The sequence below is a fragment of the Nuphar pumila genome, chromosome 4 (assembly GCF_984573655.1).
Source record: "Nuphar pumila chromosome 4, dmNupPumi1.hap1.1, whole genome shotgun sequence".
Taxonomy (NCBI): Eukaryota; Viridiplantae; Streptophyta; class Magnoliopsida; order Nymphaeales; family Nymphaeaceae; genus Nuphar; species Nuphar pumila.
The window spans coordinates 982529-997233 of record NC_143252.1 but is presented as its reverse complement, the minus strand read 5'-3'; the positions used below and the strand labels follow the sequence as shown (position 1 = coordinate 997233).

The 14705-nt window shown below is 37.6% G+C and overlaps 1 protein-coding gene across 2 annotated transcripts in view; it reads right to left on the bottom strand.

Annotated features, from left to right (window-relative positions):
- The window catches only part of MTR4 (RNA helicase, ATP-dependent, SK12/DOB1 protein), a 38772-nt gene that overhangs the window by 13748 nt on the left and 10319 nt on the right, over window positions 1–14705 (bottom strand). Inside the window, exons 3-9 of one of the 2 annotated variants that reach the window (XM_090002214.1) lie at window positions 13545–13763; window positions 12730–13068; window positions 12222–12326; window positions 5818–5928; window positions 5361–5611; window positions 5023–5146; window positions 4245–4527 (exon numbers count right to left, since the gene is read on the bottom strand). In XM_090002214.1, the coding sequence (XP_089858340.1) occupies window positions 4245–4527; window positions 5023–5146; window positions 5361–5611; window positions 5818–5928; window positions 12222–12326; window positions 12730–13068; window positions 13545–13763 (1432 nt within the window). The remainder of the gene's footprint in view (window positions 1–4244; window positions 4528–5022; window positions 5147–5360; window positions 5612–5817; window positions 5929–12221; window positions 12327–12729; window positions 13069–13544; window positions 13764–14705) is intronic. The other variant, XM_090002215.1, reaches the window with a different exon arrangement.

Genomic DNA, 14705 nt, shown 5'->3' with positions numbered 1-14705 from the left:
GACCAGTCGATCACCACACATTCGAATGCACCAACTCAAAAGGCTTTTTTGAAACAAAGTTACTACTAGGAAAATGAGAAGAATGCATTTTGCCAAGAATATAATCATTGCAAGTAAATTTATTTTCATTACAAAATTTCTCCAAGAATGGAAATTTAGAGGCACTTGGATGACCAAGCCTTTTGTGTCAAGTGATAATATCCTTAGATTGAAAGATTTAAAAGGTAAAGACAAAATTCATATAGTAGAAATCCTCTCTCCTATGGCCTAGCCCAATTAGCTTGTCGGACTGGAGAGCCTGGACAGAGTAATCCGTAGGAGAAAAAGAGACTCTACAACCATGATCACATATTTGAGAAACTGAAATAAGATTTAAGTTTTGGAATAATTCTAATTTTTAGAACAAAAAATTCTTTTGATTTGCTCAAAACTTTTAAGGTTTCCTATTTCTTTAACATCAAAGGATGCACCATCGACGGTAGAAACAAAGGATTTACAAGAGTTGGTGCTTTATTCGGATAAAAGAGAGGCATTCAAAGTCATATGGAAAGAAGCGCTCGAGTCAAGAATCTAAGAAGACATACCGAGAGGTGATGAGACCGCAGAGCCGAAAGTAGATGGAGTAGAGGAGTTGTTCTTCATAAATTGCTGGAGAGTTTCTGTAAGTTGAGCAATGGATGCTTTAATGTCTTCATCCCTCTTTGATTCTTCATTTGCTTTGGATGTATTACTTTTCACTTAGCTTGGGACAATCGGGTTTGATGTCTTGGCTCATTACAAAAATGGCATACAATTTTTCTTCCTCCATAGTTATTCCTCCCAAAATGAGGAGGCTTATATGCTTTTACATTGTTTTTCGGTCTAGAAACTATATGTACTTCATCAACTTCCTTGTTCATTGAAAGACGAGTCTCTTTATGGCAAAGTTGGGCAAGTTCTTCATTAAGAGGCGGAGGAGAGGTTCTATGGAGCAAAGATCCTCTTGCTCAAATTCGGGACGGAGGCCGTGAAGAAATTGAAAGAAGTTTTTTTTTCTCCATTTGACGTTGTCTATTCTCAATAGCTTCTTCAACCCATTGAGGTTCAAGAAGAGCAAGTTCTTCTCATAATGGGGATAAGTTGCCATAATAGTCTCGATTAGACATATTTCCTTTGTAGATTTTTTTTTCTTGTAAGAAAAAATGTTGTACATACCTTTCATAAAAAACCAAACTTCGTTGGCTTTTCTAAATTTTGCAAAATTTACACAAATTTTAAGCTCAATGTTGCTCATGAACTATGCCAATATCCTAACATCGTCACTTTCTCAATCCTCCATTTTGGATTGGTATTCTTGAATAGCCTTATATTTTTCTTCTTCATTTAGAATTTCATCTTGACCTCCTTCATTCTTCGTGAGCTTCAACTTTGGCTCGAGAATCGTGCCATATACATAGCCCCAGAGTTTCTTTCCCTTGTGGTTGTTCTTAGTAGCAACCACCCACATCATGTAGTTGGTTTCATTCAATTTGAATGAAAGATCGATCTTTGCATCTTTGTCGGTCATGACAAGAAAGAGAGAAGAAAGATGAAGAAAAGAGATTTGCTTGAATAGAGCCTTCACAAGTACTTCAGTCAATAAGGCCCAAGGGTGTAGACACCTAGGAGCTCTCATACCATGTAATGAAACCAAAATTGCACGAATACAATGCCACTAAGGGCTACAATGTGCAGAAACACAAAAGTCTCTAATGGGCAAAATACAATAAGCCACAAGGGCTAGCACAACCAACTCACAAAAGAGTATAAGAGAGAGTACACACAAAATATAAAAAATAATATCTATAGGCAATGCTTAAGACAAGCATAAAAGAGAGGCAAGAAGCCTCTTTAAATAGACCACAAGAGGGCTCATAGAGCCTTTGGGGAGCTCCCAACGGCTCTATGAGCCTTTTACAAAAGTGCCCTTTCACTTTAGTGAAAGGACAAAAAGAAAAAGAAAAAGAAAAAGAAAAAATATGAATTACAATGCTGCCCCTAATGGGCAGCTACTATTACATAAAATAGAAAAGACGAAAATGCCCCTAGGAGACAGTACTAATTACATCATAATATATATAATATATATATACATATATAAATATGTATATATTTTAACAGGAAATAGCCAATATCTTTTCTTATCCAATTTCCTAACGCACGTGGCCAACATGAAGCAAATGCAGCAGCTATAAGGAACAAAATTCCAAAATCCTCCTTGCTGAAACTGTTGTAATAGGAAGCAAGATTATGTTTGCCCATTCTTTGTTTGGATAGGTTGACCATGAGTCATAGGATTTTTCTAATATGTTTTTTGTATTATAGGAGCATTTCTGGTATGTAAATGTGTCACGTTATGAAAAAAAGAGAGGTCACAATAGAAAACCCCCAAATTTTTTAGCCCTAGAGTTTTCTTCTTCTTCTTCTCTCTTCCCTTCCAAGCCATTGAATGCTTGTTTGCAAGCACATTCCAGCAGCTAAATCCTTCAAGAGTAGGATCAAGGTTGCAGAACAGGTGTCAAAGCCAAACCTGGGCTCTGAGTAGTGGATTTCAAGCGTTTACTTACTGCAGGGTGATGTCATGAAGGGAAGTTGTGACTTGAGGATACTACTGTGAGTCTTGTTGTTTCAGCCAGATGCGGGTTTTAGATCATTTTTAGCCAAAACTAACATGATTTGGCTGAGAAACAAGTCACAATTTTTATATTAAATTCCATGTTTGCTTTTCTCTGAGAACCCTGGGTTTGACATCTCAATGTGGACTTGTGGCTTTGAAATGGGCAGTGTATGCAAGTTTATTTGGCATGGTTCTCCTTTGAAATGGAGTAGAAGTATTATTGGAAAGATTAAGATTTGCTATGATGCATAGTTCAGGCTGTGTACCACGGAAGGATCTAGGGGCAAGTTTTTGAGAGAATGATTCCCAAGAGAACCATTATCTCATGTGATTGCAAACATGAGAGAATGATTCTCATGAGCCGTACATGCATTTTAGAAAATGATTCTATAGTTGACCATGTGACTGAAAGATTCTCATGAGAACCCAACTCACAATTTCAAAGTGCTTGCAGACGTGCCTGAGGAGGGGCCGTCATTGTCTAGTGTTAGAAAATGGCTCCTACAAAGGAAAGAGTGAGTTATCAAGCACTCACAATGATGTGTTGATAAGTTCGCCCGAGAAATCGAGGTATCTTCCTCAAACAGTGATGGACAAAGTTTACAATTTCCTATTGTTAAATTTGACAAAAAACTACAGAGGCTTGGTCCGTTCTGTCAAGATTTCAATTGCAGCAAGAAGAGAACTGCATCAGTGGAGGATAAAGAGGCCCAAAGAGGATGATCCTTAACTATTTGGATTGAGAGTGTAAGAATTATTTAGTTAAGATTGAGTGTGCACAATCAAATTAAGTGTTCCTACTGCATGAAGGATGAAGAGAGGAGTCAGCAGAAAAGGCCTTGATCGCCTATGAGAATTTGGCAATGAATAACAGAACGTCAAATCAAATATGATAAGCCAAGAGGAATTGCCATCACTTGGAAGTTGGAACTTAGGAGGAGGTAGACGAGCACTTGTAGTCTCCATTGAAACAAACGTGGAAAGATCATCTCTTCCAAGTGTACTATGGCTTGCAAGACCTTTTCCAAGAAAGGAAAAGGAAGAGGGGAGATACTTCAATAGGAACAGGAACACCACTTGGGAAAGGTGATGAGAAAGACAAGTTGAAAGGCACTTCTGTGATAAGTATAGGCACACTAAGCACCAATGTTGGGACTTGGTAGGACGACCTAACATAAGAGGTGGCTGCAATTATCAAACCTCCTCTAGTGAAATTACAGAAGAGAAGGTTGACTGATAGTGACATCATAGTATCATTGAAGAAGATTGAAGAATTAGAAGTATGTGAAGTTGATTGCCTAAAGAACCAAACATCAAGCTCCTCGTGAAATCATTTCATGCCCAATAAGTTATGACATGATTGCACCCCCATCATCCAAGAAGGGGTCATGGATTCAAGAGCTACTGATCATATTTGATTAGCAAAATACATAGATCTTCATAGTTAAAGAGGGAAAACCTTTCCTGGATGGGAGAAAGTAAACATATGGTAGAGCTCACTCATCAGGATGTCATGGTAGAGAAGCACATACAGATTCAACATCCACTTAAAGTCCAAAGAGGTAGAATATTCAGTTACAGAATCAAAATGCTGTTCAAACTACCTCACCTTCAAATGAGCTTTTAACTCTTTCAAAACTGATTATCACACCCCAAGTTGTATTTTCCTCAGTAGAGAAACAAGGATCCTTTTCGTCATTCTTGGAGCAATGGATACGCACTAGCCTCCCAGGACGCAAGAAGGGCAAACAGTACTTTGGGCGGAACACAATATCTCGTATTTCATTTCTTAGGATCCTGTACTGCTGTAATAGTGAATAATAGTCCTGCACTTCCTCTTCATCACCAACAACAATAGAGTCTCTTTCTTCTTCCAGATCTTTTGCTTGTTTCTGCAGACAAATTTTCCCAAGAAACAGACAAAAAGGATTAAAATATAATCAACTTATGGAACCCATATAGAAAAACTGACACAAAAGGAGGGGGTGGGGGTGGATAACCAACTTTGTATTATTATGTTCAATGGCCTGTTTTTTCTTCATGTGTGCCAAGTTCCCACCTAAGGTATGAATTTATTATTCCTTTGTCCTTTCTAAATAAAACCTTAAAAACTAGCCTCAAGTGCTCCACGTGGTAAATAACTTTTTTCAAAGAAAATGAATTTTCATAGCATTTTAGTCATTTTTTGATGGAACTAGTGGTCCACAGAGTTTTTTTCTAGGAACAAGTCTTTGCTTTTGAAACAAAGATGAATAAAGTGGTTAAATGTAATACTGAAAACTCAGGTGACTTGGTAAATTGCTGATAATGCGGATTCTTGCAATTTAACCAATCAAGAGAAATAATAGAAACGGCTGACTTCTTTTATTTTGCCTGGGCCAGGTTACCTCAAGATTAGGAAGTGCACGGTCTGACTGAAACTGATAGAATGAATTTCTCAGCAGGTTCTCAGGATCACCATCTTCACATCGCATTTGATTCAATAGCATGTTATAGCTCAAGTGGAAGGCACTAAATGCAAGAAGAAAACAATGCATCAGCAAAATGTCAAGACAATAGCTAAGGTAGACCATGAAAGCCAACAATGAGAGAAACAGAATTGCTTGTAGGATAACAGGATGGAATGTCAATGAAAGACCAATTCTTCCCATTTAAGCAAATTCAAGGATGGATATGATTGGGTATCAATGCCACCATTTGGGGTCTCACAAGCAAAGAAACCCACCTGTTTAAACAATCAGCACTGCCTTTGACCATCATTTTCGCAGTGGATGGTTCTAATTTCTCATCCACCATTAGAATGCAAATACCTCGCTCATCGATTCCTCGACGCCCAGCACGTCCACTCATTTGTATGTATTCGCCACTTGTTATCCATCTAAATTTGTCCCCATCAAATTTCCGTACATTTGTGAAAACAACAGTTTTCGCAGGCATGTTCAGGCCTATGCTGAAAGTCTCAGTCGCAAACAAGCACTAAAATAAAAAGTTAAAAAATTTAAGCAGTAAGCAGGGGGCACATCTCATGGGCCAGGGATACCCCCAAACACAAACTGAATGAGAGATGGATGTGATTTACAGGCTACATACACACAACGTAGCTAAAATATTTCAACATAAGCTACAATAACAGTTTAAATGAATTTCAAGCTTAAGTGGTAATTGGTAATAGTTTGATTAACCTTGATAAGGCCCTCCTGAAAGAGTATTTCAATCACTTCTTTCAAGATTGGAAGCAGACCAGAATGGTGAACTCCTATACCACGCTTCAGCAGGGGTAACATGTTTGAAACCTGCAAAAATTCAAATATTTTAGATGAAGTGCCAATAAAACTTGGAAATATAAATTGTACAAGAAAGAATATCAAGACACCAAAGACTCATAAAGAACCACCCAACTGGCATGACAGCCAAAAGCCAATATTTTCTTCCCCCCTCATATTCTAGGGCTCTTCCCATCCCAACCCCCACCCTCTCCCACACACAAGAAAGAAGACAAAAAAATATTGTTTTTCTCGCAATAATTTCATTGCAAAACTTCTTTCATTTTCATGTACTTGCATTTCTAATGGTTCCCTATATCATGCAGCTAAGTATCCTTCCAACTTCTAACACATTCATAATACAACCATAGTTACTTGTACCATTCAAGGTAATTTCTCGTCAAGGATTTTTCTCAAGGAGATTTTCAATAAGTGGTTTTTCTCGGGAAAATCTCAGGAGTTTTAAAATAAAAAAATATCAAAACAATAAGATAAGAAAATAATAGGTTTTGCATCATTTTTCTTGCAAATATATAAGGAAATCAGTTTGAAAAGTTTTTAAAATAAAAAAGAAACAAAAATTACAAAAATTGAGCGTAAAATATATAAAATATTAATATCATGAAAATATTGTGATAAAATTGTGATATTCTCATTTCTGGCAATATTCTGAAAATATCGTGATGTTTTGCCGATATTATAGTGATATTATTATTAGAATATGGATCGGATATGGATCCATTGAAGGATTCATATCACGTGTATATTTATGTATTTTGTATTACTAATGCAGGGCAGTTTTGTCCATGCAAAAGAAGTGGTAACCCTATTAAACTTAACAATGTTTTAATGCAGCTAATGTAGATTAGAGCTGCAGCCGATTCTTAACAGGTACCCGAGTTATCTTTCTTCTCTTTCTCTTCTCATTTCTCAATCCTTGCAGCAGTTTTCTCATGGTATCAGAGCATCGACCCCTCTGGGAATAAAAGGGCCTTCATCGGAACCGAGAAAAGTTGTGTTCCCTTTCTCGTCAAAGTTGTGTTCCCCAACTTCTCATCTTCCTTTTTGTCTCACGCAAAGGCTCCTCTCAACTCGTCATCACTTGTCTTGGTCTTCTAGCCATCATGCTTGTCTCATCTGAATAAAGTTGCACCCTTGTCTTGGTTTTCTAGCCATCAGGTTTTACTCCTTTATTCCTCTTGTCTCATCTGAATAAAGTTGCACCCTCTTTCTTCTTGTCAGGTTTTACTCATTTATTCCTCTTGTCTCATCTGAATAAAGTTGCACCCTCTTTCTTCTTGTCAGGTTTTACTCCTTTATTCCTCTTGTCTCATCTGAATAAAGTTGCACCCCCTTTCTTCTTGTCGTCACATTTTTTCTTTTTTTGATTCCCCTTCTCACGTGACACCTGGTAAAGTCTGGTCATACAAGTCCCTTTTATTTTTCTTTTTGCTTTGGTCCACGCAACTCAGCTCTGGTCACGTGAACACCTCCTGTTCACGTCAGTCGTGTTTTTCCCTGTTTTCACGTCTTCTTTCTCCATACGAGTCCTTTGGTTTTATTTCATGTAACCTGTCCTGGTCACGTGAACATCATCTGATCACGTCAGCCGCGTGTTCCCTCTGTATCACGTTATTTTCTCATACGAGTCTCCTCATCTTCATTCCTCATTGATTGAGTCATATCTGAACCCTATACAGATTTGCTCAAGCACGCATCAACCGAGTCTCTACATTCCTTTTCTTTTATCTACTGTTATCTGTCACTGTCGGCATTTCCTCATTGATTGAGTCAGATCTGAACCCTACGCAGATTTGCTAACGTAAAGTTGTTTTCCTCTTTCTTGATTCTTCATTATTCTGTTGTGACTCGTGACATAATCTCCTTTGTGTGCCGGGCCCTGCCGCAAAACTGTTCTCTATCATAAGTTTGCAAATGGACAATTCAACTCGGGGCTTTCCTTCAATTTTCTTGGGCAGCTCGTTTATGAAAAATTGAATACCAATAATTATTTGACTTGGAAACGTCAGATCACTCCCTTCATCTGAAGCCAAGATCTTTCAGGCCACTTGGATGGCTCAACTCCAATGCCTCCAGAATTTATTCCACAAGAAGCAAAAGAAGATGGAACCTTACCAAACATTGTTCGTAATCCTACTTTTGTTACTTGGATGAAGCACGATCAAGCTCTCGTCGCGTACATTACTTTCACACTGACACAAGAAGTACTAGTTTCTATTCCTGATGATTGTACAACTAAAGAATTGTGGGAGAATCTAGCTTAGACTTATGCTCAAATATCAGAGGCTAAGGTGTTGTTTCTCAAGCGTGAAATCCAACTTTTAAAAAAAGGGATAATGACTATTATTGAGTTCTTAAATCAAGTCAAAAGCATCACAGATCAACTAGCCATTGTTGGATATCCAGTGTCCGATAAAGAAAAAGTGCAGCAGACCCTGAATGCCTTGGGATCAGAGTATCATGTCCATGTGACTTCCTTACTGTGCTTGTCCATGGATCTTCTCTTGTCTGCTATGGCTAACTTGAACCTGAAGCAGAATGATGATGGTATATGGTATGTCGACTCTGGGGTAGCTGCTCATGTCACTGGCAATGCAGGTAAGTTTTCTACCTTGATCCCTTATTTTGGAAAATCTAATATTGTAACTCGAGATGGAACTCACCACTCTATCTCAAACGTAGGCAACGTCTTCATTCCTTTGTCTGAATCTTTATCCATTCCTTTATCTGATGTTGTGCATGCACCAAATATAAAGAAAAATATAGTCTTTGTTTCCAAGCTTGTTGATTCTACCAATTCATCTGTTGAATTTACTCCTACTTTTGTCTTTGTTAAGGATCTTCAAACGAAGAAGACGTTCGCTAAAGGAGAGCGGCGTGGAAATATGTATATCTTCAATGAAGATCCAACCTCCAATGTTCTGAAGCCTTCAAAGTCCGATCACGCCTCTAGAAGTGTTTTAAGTATATCTCAATGTAATAAGCCAGAAATTTGACATTCTCGTCTTGATCATTATAGTCAAGTCTTTATTGAAAAATTAGTGTCCAATGGATTTCTTCTAGAATCTGTCCCACCTTTGTTGAAGAATAAGATGTGTTCCAGTTGTCAGGTTTGCAAAAGTCATGTACTTCCTTTTCATCAAATAAATAAAAGAGCATGCATGCCTTTTGAGATAATATGTTCTGATGTTTGGGGCTCAGCCCCCAATCCTTTTTCTTCTGGAAGTAAATATTGTGTATCGTTTATTGACAGCTTTTCTCGCTTTACCTGGATATTCTTTATAAACACAAATCAGAGGTTTCCCTTATCTTTCGTCATTTTCATGCCTACGTTAATACCCAATTCTCTCAAAATATTCAAATTCTCCAATGTGATGGGGGTGGTGAGTATTCCTCCAAAGAATTTTTAGATTTTCTTCAAGATAATGGGATACAACGTAGAGTTTCTTGCCCATACACTCTACAGCAAAATGGAGTTGTTGAACGTAAACAGACATATTGTGGAGAGTGCAATGAGCATGATGCATGACTCTAACGTGCCCATTAGTCTTTGGACATAAGCTTTTCATACTGTCACTCATGTGATAAATCGTCTTCCTATGCCTATTCTTGAAAATCAGTCTCCTTATTATGTTCTCTTTAGAGTACATCCAGATTATGATGAGTTACGAGTTTTTGGTTGCACGTGTTATATACATGTTGATAAATCCGTGAGAACCAAATTTTAGGACAAAGCTTCTATACGTCAATTTGTAGGTTATGCATATGAACACAAGGGATACCGATGCTATGACCCTGCCAACAAGAAGATTAGAAATTCCAGAAATGTTATTTTTGATGAAAATAGTTTTCTGAAAAATAAAGCAGATCATAATTATGAACATATTGACGGATCTGTCAATTGGTATGATCCATGGCTAAGTGCTGAATTCATCTCACATGCTGCAGAACATACTACTTTGGCTCCTAGAAGCATAAACGATGAGATAGTTTCAGATGAGATATCAGAAACAGAATGTCAGAGATATAGAGAAAATGTCTATACCAGGAGGCCCAGAGAACAAACTGATGTACCTGTTGGAAGATAGGTGGCATTGTCTAATAACAGAGAGGGACCAAGAAGATCAGGCAGGATAAGGCACCCTATTGAGAAATGGGTAAGTTATGATAACTTCTCTATGGATTTTCAGATTTTTTATCCAAGATTGAAAAACACGAGGAACCACTTGGATTTCGTCAAGCTATTCAATCCAACAAATGGATTGAAGCAATGAATGAGGAGATCGAGGCACTTCATGAGTGTCAAACATGAGAGATAGTTGGTCGTCCCCCAGATAAAAATGTTGTTGGTTCAAAATGGGTATATAAGATTAAATATAAACCGGATGGTAGCATTGAACGATACAAGGTATGTTTTGTTGCCAAAGGTTTTACTCAAGAATCCGGTCAAGATTATGATGAGACATTTAGCCCAGTAGTGAAAATGGGAACCATTCGTATTATTCATGGCCTGGCCATTGAACATGTGTCGACTCTTAGTCAGCTTGATGTTAAAAATGCATTCCTTCATGGGGATTTAAAGGAAGAGGTCTACATAGAGCAACCTCAAGGTTATGCAGAGGGAGACCCAAAAGAATATGTATGCAAATTGAGCAGAGCTTTGTATGGCTTAAAGCAAGCCTTCAGGTCGGGGTTTGAAAGCTTCTCCTTAGAGATTCAGAACCACGGTTTCCTTCGCTCCCAACTAAATCAGTCTCTATTTATATATAGAGATGGCTCCAATATAGTTTTCTTACTTATATATGTTGATGATATTGTGATCACTGGTAATGCTCCAGACCATATTCGACGAATTAAAGATTTGCTGAGTATGCGATTCAGGATGAAAGATCTTGGAGAACTGAGATATTTCCTTGGTGTAGAGGTGGACAGACAGGATGGAAAAATGTCATTAACTCAACACAAATACACTCTTGATCTTCTGGCCAAAGCAAGAATGACAGATTGCAAACCTCTGCCTATACCTAGTGTTGTCAGTCAAAAGCTCAGTATTTGTGATGGTGAGTTATACCCTGATGCAAGCAAGTATCGCAGTTTAGTGGGCATGTTACAATATCTTACTTTTACTAGACCAGACATTGTATATTCTGTAAACCAGGTATCTTAATTCATGCATGAGTCGAAGACTGGGCACATGGATGTTGTCAAACGTATTTTTCGTTACCTAAAAGGCACAGTAGGTGATGGACTCACATATATACAATCTTCATGGGGGACACCGAAACATGACATAGTGGCTTATACAGATGCGAACTGGGCAGGGGACCCAGATGAGAGGAGGTCTGTTTCAGGATAGTGTGTTTTTATCGGAAGAAATCTAGCCTCATGAAGTAGCAGGAAACAGAAGGTTGTGGCACGATCTAGTACAGAGGCAGAGTATAGATTTATGGCAGCTACAACAGCAGAAGTGACCTACATTAGACATCTACTTACAGAGATGGGAGAGAATATCTCAAGTTCGACTCTTATGTGTGATAATAGAAGTGCTATACAAATTACGTTCAATCCTGTTCATCAGAGTCGGACTAAGCATATTGAGATTGACCAGCATTTCATCAGACAAAAGATAGCGGACAAAGAGATTGAACCAGTTTATGTGACTTCAGAAGACCAAGTCGCCGATATGTTCACAAAAGGCCTCACAAGTAATCGTTTTTGGTATCTGAAGAACAAGTTGCACATGGTTCAATCCCATGCACAACTTGAAGGAGGGTATTAGAATATGGATCGGATATGGATCCATTGAAGGATTCATATCACGTGTATATTTATGTATTTTGTATTACTAATGCAGGGCAGTTTTGTCCATGCAAAAGAAGTCGTAACCCTATTAAACTTAACAATGTTTTAATGCAGCTAATGTAGATTAGAGCTGCAGCCGTTTCTTAACAGGTACCCGAGTTATCTTTCTTCTCTTTCTCTTCTCATTTCTCAATCCTTGCGGCAGTTTTCTCAATTATCACGATATTTTCAAAATATCGGTGACAGTGAATACAACTAAATAGTGACACACTAAATCTATCTTTGCATTTAACAGAAAGAAATAAAGCACTGAAGGCCTACAACTGTGCCACTTATGCATGCCTTATATCCTCTATAATTTGTTCAATATTGTATGTTCTTTTTGAAGTCAAAAGTCACTATGAAGATGACCACTAATAAGGATGCTTAAAAAGTATGAAGCTTGAAAAAGAATTAAAAATCACACACAAACACACACACATATATATATAGAGAGAGACCTGAGGAAGCTTCTTGTCATCATCAGATAGGATATCCATAGCACTCCAAAAGATATTTTCTGCAACCTGTTTCTCCTCATCATCACAAAGGTCCATCCTAGCCATCTGGTAAGTGTGAACAATGCAAAGAAAATCAGCGATAACTATAAGAAAAGGCCCATCTTCTGAAATTAACAATATTAGCTTCAGTAGTGAATGAAGTTATCAAACAACAAACATATGCACTAAGCAAAGAAAATATGAGCCTCATTCTCAGTCATTGATAAGAGGCTCCATAGGAGCCGGCAAAAATAATATAAATTCACAGGATACAATATACAGAAAAAAGAATAGAACAAGGAGACAGCACAAATATTCATGCAGGCTAATAATAGCACTTTTTCATGCACTTGTTGTTAGAAGCTTCTCAATGAATTAAAATTTTCAATTTAGATGAGTCCATAAATGATATTGGGTATGACCAATCAACAACCAGTCAATTTTAAGTATATCACAGGAAGCATATTACCTGCATTGCAAGAAATTCACACTCCCTTTTGCTAAAACTGAAAACTATCACAGGATCATACTGACGCTGCATGATCATTTTCACCATCTTGAAAATGTCACTTTCTTCACCTGTCTTACCTAGACTAAACCCCTTCTGCCACTTTCCATTTTCTTTTTTCCTATCCCCTTCACCAGATGGGACAAGAGCATTCAGAGCTTTTTGAAAGCTTTCCTCCCGGAACTTCCCCTTTTCATCCACAACAAGGTACAATCCATCACCTCCTGAAGGAAAAATATAATGCTGAAGTGGTGTTGGTCGAAAATCAGTGTACACAATGTGACAAGGTTGCCTGTGCACCTGCACAGCATAAAATTTCAGGATTATGCTTGGTTGATCCATCTTTAGGTCAAAGAATGTGTAATAACAAATAACACAGAAAACTGCATTGCGTATGCAGCAACTACTCTTGCCAAACCTCTGAAGTCTGAATATACATGTTCCCAGACTAATTAGTCCATTCCATCAAATAGTTCACATGACAAATTAACATTATCTCCTTTCTGCGGAGGATAGGAACCACATCCAACACTATCTTTTCATGGAATGACATGATAGGACTATTACAACAATGTGATAGTGTTGTCAGTGCTAATTACAGCATCATCATTATCCATCAATTATTCCCAATGTATGAATTCTATAGCACAAGGAGACTGTGGAGAAAGGATTATATGCCAACAGAAAATGGCATTGCCCCTCATATCTCAAAGATAAAGCAAAAGAATCTATTTCTTTTAAAAGGAAAATGTGAATACAAAGCAACGAGGAGGAACCTTTGCAACCCAATCAGAAAACTCTTTAGCATTAGGCACTGTGGCAGAAAGAAATACAAATCGTGAGTTCTTAGGAGCCATGACAATGCTTTCTTCCCAAACAACACCCCTTTCACGATCACGCATGTAATGTACCTCATCAAATATAACCCAAGCTACTTCCCGAGTAACTTCAGATCCCTTGTATTGCATACTGCGCCAGATCTCTGTTGTCATGACCTGAAAGTAGATTATCATGTGAGTATTCATCTCACAAGGATGTGCATGTCATGAGAAGTCCTTTCACAAAGATATGCACATACAAGAAACACATATAAACAATGTCCACAGTTTATAGTGCACATTAACAAGTTCACCAGGTTTCTTTCACTGTTAATAAGTTTCAAAATTCCCGTACAGCACCAAAAAAAATTGTAAGTTAAAGAAATGCATAATTTCATCTAATAAGTTACACATTTTCAAGGTTGGTCGTCACATGTTTAATACTTTATAAGACAACCTTTAGCAGTGCCATTTAAGACAAAGAGCTACCAAGGTATTTTGAAAACTGTTAGTGTAGAAGTTAGTGAACTCCTTAAGATCCACGCCGCACGCACCCCTCCCTAACGGGTTAATATTTGCCACTCGCGACTATACCACACTCTCAAGCAGAAACCACCCATTTTTCAATATTTTCTTAATTTCTTTTATTTTGGATCAAGACCTATGGATATGATGTGCATGATTTATTTAGCCAAAGTTGTCGATCATTTGATTTGATGTGCAAGCAGAACTCTTAAGAACTTCAAAAGGCAACAGTCCACAATGCACCAAAATCTGATGGTTAAAAGCATAGTAACAAATATCGCTGTTTTTTCAATTTATCGCAAAAATATCGTGATAAATTCAAAAAAGAGATATTCTGATTAAATCACAATATATTTAATATCTTGCCTAAATCTAATACCTTGCATATTTATCACGACTTTTTAAAAAAACATTATAAATACACCGCATCACCACTTTTTGTTTAAAAAGTGAAAAAAGATTAAATGCCTGCTCACCCACATGAAGTGAGAAGGTATGAATACAAAATCTTGTTTGCCTAACTTTCCCTTAAGAAAAGGAAAGCATTAAATGCCTTCCCAGCTGATGTGGGCAGGCATCCTTAAACAGTGAATA